Source organism: Cynara cardunculus, assembly GCF_001531365.2.
Source record: "Cynara cardunculus var. scolymus isolate 2C chromosome LG 10, CcrdV1, whole genome shotgun sequence".
Lineage (NCBI taxonomy): Eukaryota > Viridiplantae > Streptophyta > Magnoliopsida > Asterales > Asteraceae > Cynara > Cynara cardunculus.
Window position 1 is genome coordinate 24,623,195 of NC_037537.1, and position 15,352 is coordinate 24,638,546.

At 34.0% G+C, this 15,352-nt stretch overlaps 1 protein-coding gene across 7 annotated transcripts; it reads right to left on the reverse strand.

Annotated features, from left to right (window-relative positions):
* Nucleotides 1–1,772: 1,772 nt before the first annotated feature.
* On the reverse strand, nt 1,773–12,372 carry LOC112519152 (G-box-binding factor 1-like). 7 transcript variants are annotated; one of them, XM_025127143.1, is made up of 13 exons: nt 12,162–12,320; nt 12,027–12,075; nt 8,196–8,338; nt 8,070–8,114; nt 7,876–7,962; nt 7,126–7,215; nt 6,803–6,984; nt 6,494–6,548; nt 6,025–6,073; nt 5,721–5,962; nt 5,182–5,262; nt 3,851–3,976; nt 1,773–2,149 (listed from the first exon to the last, which is right to left on the reverse strand). In XM_025127143.1, the coding sequence occupies exons 3-13, from the start codon at nt 8,250–8,252 to the stop codon at nt 2,063–2,065; spliced, it is 1,101 nt and encodes a 366-aa protein (XP_024982911.1). In that variant the 5' UTR covers nt 8,253–8,338; nt 12,027–12,075; nt 12,162–12,320; the 3' UTR covers nt 1,773–2,062. The 7 variants fall into 7 exon arrangements, with proteins under 7 accessions (XP_024982911.1, XP_024982914.1, XP_024982913.1 ...); XM_025127146.1 differs by having other exon boundaries at nt 5,182–5,259; nt 5,721–5,947; nt 12,027–12,372; XM_025127145.1 differs by having other exon boundaries at nt 5,721–5,947; nt 12,027–12,372.
* Between the last annotated feature and the right edge of the window lie 2,980 nt (nt 12,373–15,352).

Sequence of the window (15,352 nt, forward strand, 5' to 3'; positions counted from 1 at the left end):
CATGTTTTAAAGTACATAATGATTTAATATCAAACAATCTTATTGATTTAGATTTTAAATTTCAACATCACTTTTTATAAATTAAAAATACAATAAAATTTCAAACTTCAACACCTCTTAAAAAATAATATGTCATCTAATAGTATCTTTTGTGAGTTTGTAGTTGCTAAACGGAAGTTGTGCCACTGTACAAGAAATTGGTGGCCATCGAATCAATCTGGCAACTAGAGATTAGACTGATGTATTAAAGTAAATGATTCTTTATCAAATCAACTTGATAACCAATTTCATTGCGGTTGATATTAAACTCATAGATAACTATAAACATAAATAAGTTATCAAAATTGTGTTATTCTCCTAATATAAAATAAAATCCCATAAATAATTTATAAATGAAGGTTATTAAAAAGTGTTATCTAATACCAAATATCTGTGATAACTTACTTTAAATAAGCATAAGAGCGTTAAGTCATTTATATTTTATAAAAATCTATTACTTATTTTTCAAGTAAACTACAATTTGGTTATTGTAGTTAGGGGTGTACTAAAAAAAGTTAAACTGTTAGAACTCGTCTAACCTAACCCACTAATCATTAAATTAAGGCTGATCAACCATTAACCTATTAAACCGTTTAATTAAGAGGGTTAGAATTAGGTTGGCCTGACTCATTGTTGTGGCAAACCTATCAAAATATTGATAAGAAGATGAAATCATGGCACACATGCAAACCTATGCATATACAAAAAAGACGCGAACAAGGACTATTTTCAGAGTGTCGTGGCTTCCAGAGTGGGGGAGGGGTTGGATTTGTGGTTGGAGTTGGAATCATTAATGATAAAGAGATAAAATCACAAGACAAACGGGGAAAAATGATAAGACTGAAATGCCCCTCACTTAACGGATTGAAGTTTATGTCCATTAGTGGAAGGGAAGACTCATTCGACCCAGCCCATCTAGCCCATTAGAATACGAGCTTGGACAACTATTATTGAGAAAATGGACGGGTCTAGATTTATTCGTTAAAATTACGGACGAATATAGACAATGGAAATATATATATGGATAAGCCCGTCCAACCCGTTTATATTTTATAATTAATATTTTTTTACCATTAATTAAAATTAAATTATTAAAGTTATAGGATAAGACTCTTTAGTTATTCTTAAGAACCCAAAAGGCTAAGGGATTGTTTATTCACCTGAATATTAATGTTATACATAAAAAATATAAATGTATTATTGATTTTATTGAAGTCTGAATCTTGTTTTTCATTTCTTTCTCCACTTGTTGAGATCAATGTATCACTTTAGTTGCTTAAAATTTATTGCAACGATATTTTCCCTTTACTTTTTGGTTCCACATTCGTTAATTAATTACTAATGATCAAGTTTAGACTTATAAGGGTTACACTTTTTAGACCCGTTAGCCTATGAACAAGCCCAACCCATTTATAGGGCAGACAATGACAAGTTGTCAAGCCCAAAAAAAAGGCTCGGGTTTACAATACTAAGCTCGTAGGACAAAAAAAACAAGTTAAGCCCAACCCGAGCTCAAATGATCACCTCTAGACTAAATGCAAGGGTTTTTACAAACCAGGAAGGCCAAACTGTAGGGACGAAAATTGTTACAATCAATAAACCATAACACACTCTCAATTTTATATTGTCTTACAACAAACAACTAAAGGTTAGTGAATGATGAAGAAGTATATAAAACCACTTGATCAACATTTATATAACAAAATATGATTTGGTGATACGAACGAGAATGGGAACGGGAACGAGAACGAGAACGCGTAATTCTCGCTTGATTTCGGGTCATTTGAATAAACTCTCTAACTCCTACAACAACAAACATCAGGACCAGATATTCTATATATGAAAGTTTTTGGTGGACAAGTTACAGTTATGGTGGTTAAAAAAAAGTTATGGGTGTGTAAAAAGCATAAAAGATGCGAGTCGTAACATGTTGTGTTTCCTCGATCAATCCTAAAGTCGATTCCTTTTGAAGACTCGGAAAATGGGTTTTGACCTAATAGTATAATAATAAGCAACTATGTCGTCAGCTTTTACCTTCGTCTGTTTGAGATTGAAGATGTGCGTCGAGTTTCGACACGACCTCGGGTCCAAAATACCTAGTTAACTCATCCTGTACAAACAGCATAAATCATAAGAGATTCAGAATTACAGATATGAAATACGGAATATGATTATGAAAAATCCGTAATGTAAATAAACACGGAAATATGACATACATCATTGAGGCTTATCATTTGATAACGTGGTGGTTTCCACGTCGTCAAATGATAAGTTCCATTCTACATTACACTAATTCTTACATTGATAGTCAGGGTTATTTAGGAGAATAACCTTTTAAAATATACAGTTTAATAGAATGAGATCAGGACAGAACCCTGACAAAAAAGAACCAAAAGACCCATCCAAAACGTTGAATTGAGATGATCCAATGAATGTGATTAAGATGGTTATAACCACATTTCTTAACAATACAAATATTTCTCCTTAATTTTTAAATTGAAAATCAGCAAACCATAAAAATTGGAGTGAAACAAAATTACACAAAAAAAGGGATCACTTTAATTTAAATTTATATCCATTTTAATATATTTTTTTATCTGGTTCTCCGGTTCTTCCTTTTCAAGGTTTTCTTTGAATCTTTTCAACACATACATACATTTATACACACACACATATATGTATACACCATATTATAAAGCATTTGACAAAAACTCTTAAAAACCATTTTTTATGCATATTACTTAAAATTCAAGATTACAAGTAAATTATGTGTAAATACAACTTATTACAGCTCCATGTTTGAATTCGTGTAACTAACTGTAGATAAACATAATAAAATAAAGATAAACATATCATTTTAAATATAAAATATCTAAAATATAATTAAGATAATCATTGAGTTCTAACAAAATACATAATTACTATCTTTATAGCATATCATATTACTAAACTAAAAATAAATTACTTCGTTATTAAACCTAAATTAAATTATAATAAAAAAAATTGAATTCAAAAATTACACAAAAATTTTAAATAGTTAATTTAATACTGATATCAATATATTTTTTTTCAAATTTTTATGATATCTTTAGATTTATATTTTATTTAAAAATAAAAACATTATCGTTTTCTCAAAATCACATAAAACAGTATTATAACATCGACCGAGACAAATAATAAAACGGAATATTAAAATCGAGATGTATCTCGCTAAATTGCACGAGTACCCTTCTAGTATATATAGGGGAGGGATAAAATGCAAACCAAACTATTTGTACAATCCGTGAAAACTGTCGATTTCATTGTTTGTTTAGTGAAAAAAAATTCATGAAATTGTTTAATATGATAAAATTGTTTCAAATAATTCATTTCATGTTGAAAATGTTTCATATATTTTTGTTTCTATGTAAGAATTAAACTGTTTCATATATTTCTCATTTTGATGAAATTTGTTTATTAGAATTAATAGAATGAAGATGATAATATCCATAATCATTTGAAATGGCTAATATGAAACAATTTAATGAAAAAGTTTCACTAAAATAAACAATGAAATCGACAGTTTTCACAATTTGTACAAATGGCATGATTTTCAAATATCCCTCCCCTATATATATATATATATATATATACACACACACACACATATATATATATATATATATATATATATATATATATATATATGTGTGTGTGCATGGCCCTCCGATAGATTTTGAGACATTTTTGCATTGAGAAAAACATTTTTCTATCAAGCGGAAAACATTTTTAAATCTGTCACAAGGTTATGGAGATAGGAAGTGGCATAGACCTTTATTGAATTATTTTCAGATGTAAGCTTCCCGCATTCCTCGGAAAGCTTTTGCAGCTCGTCCCTAAGTGAGTGATTCTCGTTGCTTAGTACCTCTACTCTCGCCTGTAGCTCTTCACACTCGGCCTGTCGAGATAATACACAGCCAAGTTACAAATATTCAAATGTGTTCCATTTTAACTATTTCCATTGTTACAGAATAAGACGTTCAGAAAGTTGACCTTTGACCCCATAAGAGGAAAGAGCATCATTTGTTTTGCCTTGATTAAGTTCGTACATGTCGGGAGTCCTAGATCAGCTAAACTGAACCATTTATTCTCGATATATATTGGAACCTCCCTTCACTTCTTAAAGGCTTTTAGAGTAACCAAATGGGGGTTCCACATAATCTCATATGAAATCGGAGCCAAAGTCTACCTGCCACTCTAGGGACTCCACACTCTTGGAAGTCTGTGATCATCTACCTCCATTGGAGGAGGCGTGTTTTGAGTCCCACATCAGCTAACTTGGACCATTCCTCTCAATATATATGTTGGAACCGTCTTTCCCATCTCAAGTACTCTTTTGGAGAGTAATCTAATGGGATTTCATATATTTTCACTATATATATATAGGGGAGTTCATTTGGGAACCCAATAAATTGTGATAACCTTGAAAACTGGTGCATCATGTGCTATTTCACATGATCTTTTTCCACTTGGATTTAGTGTAATAACATATATTTGTTTCACAGTATTCGTTTCACAATGTGGACATTTTTTGTGTTTATGAAACAAAAAATACAACTAAAAAGTTTTACGTTGTGAATCGACTACATATGAAACAAACGCATTGTGAAACAAATATATGTTAATATATTAAATTCTATCCTTGGATGGAAAAAATTATGTGAAATAATGCCTTACGATAATAGTTACCACAATTTTTTAGGTTCTCAAATGATTAAGCTCCTCTATCTCTCTCTCTCTCTCTCTCTCTATATATATATATATGACGTGGGATTGTGTGAGAATAAGAGTTACCGTTGGAATGGTGAGAACACTTTTGAGTCTTTGGATGAGTTGACTTTTTCATCTAACTTCATTTTCCTTCAACTACCTTTATCTTCACATCCATTTAATCACTTTCAGCATGAATTTTCATTAGAGTTCCGATCATCATGATAAAAATAGGTAAATAAATGTAGTTGAAGGTAGATGAAGGTATATGAAGATTTTCTTTCTCACCTTCTCACCATAGCTCTCACCGGAACCCAACCCCTATACGTATATATATACACATACACATATAAATGCAGTACAAGATCCAGGTTAGACATAAAGCGTACTTGCCTGCTTGCGCAGTCGTGATCTTCTAGCCGACTCTCTATTAGATTGCTTCCTCTTCTGCCTCTTCAGTTCTCGTTCATCCTGCTGACAACAAGTGGCACACGTTAATCGCTCTTTTTGGCTTTTCGTTGATATGTGTGAAAGTTGATCAATAACTGAGTGCAATTAATGGAAATTGATGAAATCTTATGCCACGAGGCAAGGAACTGACACCAACTACAAAAGCATGAAATCCCTTTTTTGTCGTGTTTTGGTAACTCAAGCAACCTGCCACATAAGCTGTCTGTGGGTACGTTTGGTACACAGATTGGACCGGACGTGTGAGCAGAAAGAATCGTGGAAGGTTCTAATTTGACATGGGTAGTTTTTTTGTCTCACTCAGTCCTATCTTGCCCCAATTTAATATCACACCAAACGTGGGACAACAGAATTTTGTTTTGTCCTGTTTGTTCATAAAACCCGGACTCAAACATAGGAAAACAAATTGATGGAATATCTAAAAATGGAATCCCATCACCAGCAAATAACTATTTCTTGGATACCTGAACCCACTGATCAGCCATCATGTTCTCCCGTCCCACCATTGGTGGTGGAACTACTGTTTGTGAGAGACCGGTATGATTTGGTTGCATTTTCATAGATCCAGTTCCAGCTGATGGGTTCCAAAGGTCCATCCCCATATTAAGATTGGTAGTAGGCATAGAAACTACAGGATTCCCAGGCACCGATGTCTGAACATTAGATCCAGAATTGCTATTCCGTGCATTCGCTGCAGAAATGAAATCTAAAATTTATAATAAATCCTTGGAAGTAATGAGAAAACAAGGTAAAACTGTGTGGAATCACCATCTGCAAGCATCTGATGGAAGCTTCCCTTCTTGCCTCCAGAATGTTCCTGGAGGTAACAATTTGAATGCGTCAATACATAAAGCATCCGTAAACATTTCTGCTACACTCTTTATGAAGTCATAAGGGGTCGTTTACCAAATGCTTACCGGGTAAGCGCTTATCGGGTGTCAATTATCTTAACAGGTGAGCATGGCAAGGACCGAGACTCTTACCCGGTAAGAGGCATAGCAGGGATAAAGGATCTTTTTAATAAGTGAGGGAGAGGACTCTTACCTGGTTAGTCCTTACCGAGTAAGAGACCCTTGCCAACTATCCATTTTGATGGCCGAGAATGTTACCCGATAAAGAAAGTAAGGGTCGTCACTGTTGCTGGCAAGCGCTTACCTAGTAAGCGTTCGGTAAATGGCCCCTAAATGCTAACTAAAACCAAAACCAAAACTCAGACTACTAATGTTGAAAAACATACATGCTGGTCATCCTCATCACTCGCATCTGTTGAACCATCATTTCCACTTTCAGCACTGTTTATGTCGAAAAATTACAATCAGCACACCACAATCTAAGATATAAAGTGACAGTCTTTATGCACTATAATCAGAGAAACCACTAATTTGACAAATCAAATTAAGCAGAGACCGCTCTACCTTTTGGGGTGGAGGTCAAGTCTGCGTACATCTCATCACCCTAGACCAGACCCACCTTCCGGTGGGATATATTGGGCTTGTTTGGTTTGGTAAATCTAAGCAGAGTAGAATCTAAAGTTCAGGGTTTAAACCTTTGGGTGGCACCATCATTCCCTGAACTTGATGCTGCCTTCCCACTCTCTCCAGTCCTCACACCAATGGCATTGGCATTGGCATTTCCTGAAGTACCCTTGGACTTTTTGTTTGGAACCCTATCCTTTCCATTAGGGGCCTTGGCTTCCATTTCTGCGTTTGGCTGTGCGGTGCTGGCGGTCTGCAAGCATGATCATAAAAGAGAGGATTGGATCTATATCAAAGAACCCAAGGGCTGATAGGATTATGCCGTCTTTATATGATGCGAAAAGAAGCAAGATGCATCTTAAAAGAATAAACGATGAAGGGAAATCGTGTTTACCATAGGCATACTAGGATGACCATAAACTCCTGCTGGAGGATATAGAGCAGGGTATGGAACCGGTGTCCCATATGGCGGCATCATAGGATGCTGAAATAATTTACATAATAAGATTACTACTTCAATAAGAGAGCAAAAAATCTTGTCAACTATCGCATACAATATGAATCTCATAGAACTTACCCCCACCATCACAAAATAAATGTTCACAATGAAAAAGGCACACAATTTTAGAAATATGTAATTATTACATTTCTTAATTAACCAAATGACAATTCTACCCTTGATAATAGAGTGGATAATGAATTTCTCCATCCCACCATTAGGGGTAAAATTGGAAATCAGGCACTTGCTTTTGAAAATGGGTACTTAGTTTGGGACAAACTAAAATAGAAATGTAGACACTTAAGGGGTTGTTTGGTTGGTTTTCCATCAAGTCCTTTATAGATAAAACTGACTGTCTCGATGTATAGATTGGAGGGTTTTTGTTTGAGAGAATTTTTTCATAGATGGAAGGAGAGTATTTTTTAATTGGGAGGGGCAGGTTTGGAAAAACTTGGCTTTCTGCATAAAGCCCCTCTAGAAGCTTATCAAATAAACCACTTTCCATATCAGTAAGCCACTACCAAACAGTCATGTATAGTTGACCGAATAAGCTGCGAATCCGATTAAGCTCATTAAGTTGTTAACAAACAGGCCCTTATTTGGGACAGAAGGAGCAAAATTTTGCATGCAAGTAGAGATGATCACCTGGCCTCCCCACATATATGGATGAGGAGTTGAAGAAGCAACAGTTGAGGCAAAGAAAGGTGGAGCAGCTCCAGAGCCATAATAAGCCTGAAAAAGAAAGTCATAAACTATTATATGGATCTATTTCAGCTGTGGACACCTATTTCATTGCATCTTGTGACAACAAATTCATAATCACTGCTTATAACATTTACCTGCATAGAGCTTGACCAATCGGGATATGAGGGTGGAGGTGTTTCCTGTAGTTAAAAAAGTAAGATAAGTTTGTATGATACATGCATAAGCCTTTATATCTCGCATAGAAGAAAGAGTGAGGAAACCTGAGTTGAAGTAGGTTTGGAATGCTTGGCAGGTGAGCCTTGTTCCCCAGCCCCCATGAAATACAGGATGAGATATCAATATGCAGCCAGAAACTGTCACCGATTTGGACTTCTTATATCCTTGTAATATAACCAAGAAGCACCTGTAAACGAAGAGCCTTTTACTCAGTTTAAAGATTTTAGAACAGCCCGTAATGGGTGGGGTAAGCATGAGAGGTTATCTAAGTACAATCGTATAACAAAAGGACACAGAAGAAAAGCAGGGTGAATGAAGACATGAATCAAGAGGGTTCGAGACTATAAAATTCCATTGAAATTGGAAAGTTTTTCTACAGGAAGGTGGTAAGACTCACGCTGCTCAAGGGTTTAAATGTTTTCACCCAGAATATGCAGCCTAAATCTAATGTTATCAGAAGGATATCTTATATGTTTGGATGTTGATAGCCACGACAGGTGGCAATTTATAAATAGATATTGCTAATCATTAAGCATCTTCAATAAGCCCAATTACAGCAGATCACTACACTAGCTCAAACTTCTTGTTGTATATGATAAATCTAAATGAATAGAATGGTTCCAAGACAAACCAACTTTTTGAGTGAAGATGCCATTCCATAAGTGATACAACAGTGGTAAAAAGTAAATAGTTAGGAATACAAATGAATGAAAATTAAACCCAGCACATTAACAACATATTTGTCGGTATCAGTATGTTTAACCTTTTTATCATTAAACATCTTTCTTTATGTAAAGCCACAAACACATAAAAACAGTAAAAGTAAGAGGCAAGATGCACAGCGATTATACGAGTACAATTGATTAAATAATGAATTCACTTGATCAGAATCTAGGTAAAAAAGATGTAAAAAGCCCTCTATTCTGAACAACTCCCAACATCATAAAAATGGAACCCAAAAGACATCCAAATACAAAAACCAAAGACCACTGGTACCACCACTCAACTGTTTCTCTTTAAGGGTCCGCAAAATTTTAATGTGTACTTCTAGTGATAGGTATAGACATGATGATGATATCTTCACAAGTATTCTAGTATTGAAGTCAAAAACAGCCAACTGAAGAAAAAATTCACATGTAAACAAATTATATAACACCGTCACAGAAGAAATTCATATCAGCTTTAATATTCACCAATTAAACATTTTAATTGTTAATCTCAACCTTTTAAATTAGTAGTGGAGTCTGACGCATCTACAATTTGGTAATTTTGTTTAGAACTGAAGCTCTAGATGATACAAATTCCAAACGTTCATTATGACACGTGTTCTTTGCATGCATGTATGATTCAGACTAGTATTCTTTCTTTTATACTGTCTCCAGTTCATTAAGTTGCAAGCAACAATTTCCATTTTGGGATGTCTAGTAAAGTTTGGAACATTTCCTTTGTGAGTTCTTGGTCAACCTTCTCAACTACAATTACTTTTTACTCATTTTCAATACTAAATTAGCATTGAAAACAGGTTATTTTAATTAATAAGTTAATATTTTTTGATCGAGAATTGGTTTTCATGAAACTGAATCGTTGCTATAATAGGTGTTCCTATGTGAAGGTAGCGATAATAAATAGGCTGAACTAGACCGCCACAATAATGAACAAAAAAATCTAGAATTTCCTTATGGTTTTGATGATTGTGGTTCATGTATTTCATAGAAGAAACGAAGCTAATTTTATTAAAATAACCTGTTTTCCCTGGTCCCCTCATCACCAAAAATTGATGATTAGAAGAACAAAATTATTAGAAAGAAGTAGATGTTTTCTTGCTACAATTACCCTTTACCCATTTTCAATGTTAAATTACCACTGCTAATGTTTTTGGTCAATGAAATCCTTCGATTTTGATGTTACTAAAAGATAATTAAGGATTCGGTAAATAATCAAATGCTTCTTAAGCTATTTGTGCGAGAATATGTCATTATTAGTGTGCATTGATTCAATTGTCCATTGCATCAAGTAGCCCTATGGAAGGTGATATTTATCAGACTTCAGCAACCAACATATATGTAACTAGTTGTCATTTAAATTCCACATGCTCCATCATTTACAAGACTTAAGGACTAAAAAAGAGAAGTTGACATGGCACATTGGCACCCTTCAAATTTTGGAATTTTCCAAGGATATTTTCATTAGCCCTGATTTGTAATAAGGGGAGAAAGACTACAATATAGATTAAACAACCACATTAACCTTTTTTTTCTTTTATTTATAAAGATCAAAGAAGATGTCATCAAATATTAATGTCCATAAATCGGGTAGAACATGGAAAATGGTAAAGGGAAAGATGTTTAAGTTGTAATCTATTTAAATCAAGATCAAACTCATTTAGATGTTACAAATACTGGCAGATATTGCGAAACGATTATTTCTTCCATGGTAATTATAAATTGCTGATAGATCTACATCCAAACAAAGTAGATGCATTAAAAAATGTTATTTAAAACTGCTGTTTCTCATCCACTAGGAAGGACCAGCAATACCTGACCAAGAAAACAGCCCACAAATTTAACAAAGCCATATATGAAGTGAGTATGCTCATGGTCAAAATCTCTGGAGAATATCTTTACAATATAGATTAGAATCATTAAACCAGACTAATTTTGCTGCAGGTGATGTTGTTCAGAGCATCTGTATTCTGCAGTCATGAACCTCTTTACAGGTTCATGACTTTGCCACATCAGTTCTCTCTCCTGCATATTTCATAAACCTTTTTACCCCCAATCATAGACTGGTCCATGGTTTATATAATAAAAAAACTATAATAACTTTGCAGACCCGCCGAACATCATGAAACATTGCTATGGAGATCAGAGCCATTAATTTTGAGGTAATAACAAGGTCTAGTTATAAAGGTAAGGCACCCTTCTCAAACCTTCCCAATGCTACATGATTCTCGATGTTTTGTCCTATTCTCTTGCTGATGTCTCAATTATTCTCTTCCCCAATACCACATTTTTTGGCTTGCATTGCCATCAAATAACCTTTCTCAGTAAACCATCATATACTGAACAAGAAGTGATTCTCCTTTCTTGAGATGGTCGTACAGTGATGGTTATTAACTACCCAAAGCAAGAAAGTATTGATTAAAATCACCATTAACAGCCTTAATTTACCATTTCGGTGTTCGTCTACCTTGGATAAAAGAGAATAACTTGTCTTTATCGTTTTTCCTAACTTTATTTTGTTCAAGTCAGTGAACTATATTACACTTCTATTGAACTAAACTAAGCATCCTATATTACACTCTCCTATAAATTAAATAAATATTCCATATTTAAAAAAATCCCTTCAGGATTTTCTGCACACTTTTCTTTGGCTCTATATCTCTTAAATCTTTTCCAAGATAATCACATATAGAGAGAGCTACATGTTACTCCCTCCGTCCCAAATTTAATGAGATTTTGGCTTTTGGTCAACCTTTGGATTCTCAAGCAACAATTACCTCCTTTATTGTGTTTTCTTCTGGCATATCAATAAAATCTTTAGTTAATCGATAACTTTCTTCTTATAATCATCAATTTTCAGTAATAAAGGGACCGGTTAACCACGTTTTTTAAATGAAATTTGCTTCAATTTTTCTATGAAATATACAAACCGCAATCATCAAAACAATAAAGAAATTCTGGATTCTTAACTTCATTCCACACAAAAACACCTACTATAGCAACAATTCAGGTTTCAGGAAAACCAATTTTCAAGAAATTAGGTCGACAAATTAAATGAAAAAACAATAACAATCAGATCCAGGTCCTGCATAATAATATCTGTTTGTTCTTACATGCGAATATACACGAATAGAGAGCAAGAAAGAGTCTGACCTGTTCTGCCGCCGCCTTAAACGGAGATGCGAATTGAAAGACGACTGTCCTACTAGTGCGAATGGAATCCAGTAAATTGTGCAATTTCGTTGAGAAATTTCAAAACTATGGAAGAGAGAAAGAAGGAGATCCCACCGGTGAAATCGTCGGTTTGGTTAATTCAACAAGTTCCTATATCCAATAACCAAAAATTGCGAGTAAGAAGGGAGAGCGACCGCCGTGAGAGAGTGGTGGGGGAGAATGGCGGTGTGGTGGTTGGAGTTGGGGTAGGGTTAGAGATACGACACGTGAGGGTTGAGAGGGATCCAGCTATCAGTGGGAGACTGGATAGGCATGACGATGGCAACAAACCTTCCATGATGACTCATGACACCTTGTTCTCAGTAAATTATGTTTTTTTTATTAATCTAGATATCTAATTCACAATACGAGTCGACTAATTTCAGGTAGGTCAGAATCATCGTATTTGAACTTCTGTAGTTACAAAGAAATTTTTATTCCTTCTTGGATTTGAAATTGATACCTCCTAACATTTTTTACCTTTGAAGTCAAACTCAAACCAATTAGATACCACATTTTTTGTTATGATTTTAAAATTGTGATTTTTATTTTTATGGTTTATAATTTATTATTTTTTTCATCTTAGATAATTTAAGATTTATATAAATATCACTTTTCTTAATTGTGGGCTTAACTAAACGATAAAAAATTTACATTTCCACCCCATCCGTAAATTTTTCTACATTTTTTATCTATGTCCACAAAAAATTACGTTTTCACCCACGTTCACATATCTTTTACAATTTTCCTCACGTCCACAATTTTTTTTACAAGTGTTAAAAATGAATTCTTTTTGTCATTTAATTAGGTCTGTAATTGAAATTGCGAAAGAGGTGACATTTGTGTAATTCTTAAAAAAAATAGCTAAGAGGTGAAACCAACAAGTTAAAATGACTATTTTAATTAATTCCGATATTAATAAATCCAGATAATTCATTTTACGCGTTTGCTTAATTTTACACCAATATTTTTTTTCTTCAATTTTACCCTCTTTTTGTTAATTTCAAATATTTCTTCAAATTTGCAACATTTGAAGTCATTTTTTTGACCATGTTTTGTTTGTTGCTTTCTATTTTACATTTCTTTGGAAGAACATGAAGTGGGTTTTAGTTTAAAGATCAAAATAAGATAATTTTAACAGTTTTAAGATTATTGGTTTAAATGGTTCAACTAAAATGCATAGCATGAATATTCGTAGTCTGCTATGAGGACATCAGTGTGCACTAACAAAGTGGGAAGCTTTTAGTGGAAGATTGTTGGTGCTGGTTTGGGGACGTCGTTTTAAGTTTTTTGACGTTTACAAAAATATCTTGAAAATAACAGTTTTGAAAAAGAAAAAGATAACATGGTTAGTTAACGGTCAAGTTGCTTTCAAGATGTTGAGATTAATTTTTAAAGTTTAAAGGCTAAAAATACTGAAGAAAAAAATAACACTTTACTGACCAAACTATAAATTTTGTCAAAAAAATGTTGTTATTTGATGATATTTGTAATAAAAAACAGTAAATATGTGCATAACATCAATAACAGGTCCACAAATAAAATGAAATACTGGGATTATAATTTATAGATAATTAAACCTTTATCAAGTACATCTTTGATAAAAACGACTACCAAAGCATTCAATCAATGTATGAAAGATTATTGATTCAGCCAACCCATGTTTAGATGGGAAAGCAGTATTACTTAGGGATTGTTTACCCAAATGCTTACCCGATAAGTGATTACTTATAGGAGTCAACACTATAATTTATTTTAATGAGTAAGATTTTAGTACATCGAAACGTATTAAATGCAACAATTTACCGGGTACGCGCTTACCTGGGTAATAGTCGTAATCTTCACTTACCAGATAAGACTCTCCATCATTCTCATCACTCTTACCCGGTAAGATTCTTGACTCTTGTCATGTTCATCCGATAAGAAAATTTATTCGGTAAGCACTTATCAAGTAAGTGTTTAGTAAACGGCTCCTTAGATAGTTTGAAAATGAGTACACATAAAACTAAAGTGGTCAATGTATAAAAATAAAAAACTAAAGGGCTAAAATGGATTATTTGCAAACTTTGGTGCACGGGCTAAAATAGTTTGTAGTGCACTGGCTTCATGTAGGCCCATGGTGGTTCACGTTAGCTTCTGTCCTTGAAGAGTTAAATACTTGCACATGTCTGCGAAAAACCTGTCTCGGACCGGCCTCAAATTGGTCACGGGCTGAGAGAGTAGTAAGCCGGATCAGTACTAGTCCCGTATATCGCAAAGCTCGGTTAAGGTTTCTTGTAACCGGTCCCAATCTGGGCTCAAATCAATTCTTTAAAAAAAAAAATTTATTTTCTTTTGGAATTTTTGTGATAAATTTTTAACAATACACTTTAAAATATGTAATTGGGTCACTCAAATACACTTTAAAATACGTTTTAATATAATTTCTATTTAGTTAATCATTTAAATTACATTTAAATATATTCAATTATTAAAAAATACACTTATTCACCATCGCAATTTCATTTGAAAAGTTCTATAATAGCCTATTGGTTATCGATGTCGAGTTTCTCATCATCGTCATATTGTGAGCAAGTGTCGTCGGTATCAATAGTTGGCAGCGTACTTAGTCCTATAACCGGTCCTGATCCAGACCGGGCCGGTCCCTCGAATCCTCCCAAAAATGCAATCGGTCCCGATCAGTGGTCCCATAACCAGTCTTTTGTCGGTCCTGGTTCTGGTTCTCCGACAGTCCTAGGTTAGGTCAGGCCGATTTGACCATGTATACTTACATTGCAGGTTCATAACTTTGGGCTTACGGTAGCTTTAGTTGGGCTTTAATGGAGGCCCGGATGATTAGTTATGTGGATAAACCCGTAATCGGCCAAATTACTTAAAATTTAAGAAGACGTGTCTCCTATAGAGGTGGCCAAAAACCGGTCCCGGCCGGGCCTTAACCGGTTACGGCCGGTCCCAATCAAGACAAAAACCGGCGTTAACCGGTCCCATCATAACCGGTCCCGGTTCCGGTGAAATCTCTCATAACTGGTCAAGCTTACCGGTAACCGGTTAAGCCATCCGGTCCCATAACCGGTTACGGCCGGTCCTTTGCAAATTTTTTTTTTTTTTTTCAAATTTTTGGTAATTTATAAATTTATAATATATTATTAATAACTTTGAAATATGTTATTTTTAATATGTTTTATTATAAATATGTTTTATTATAAATACGTTTTATTATAAATATGTTTAAAAATACGTTTTGTTATATATATATACGTTTAATT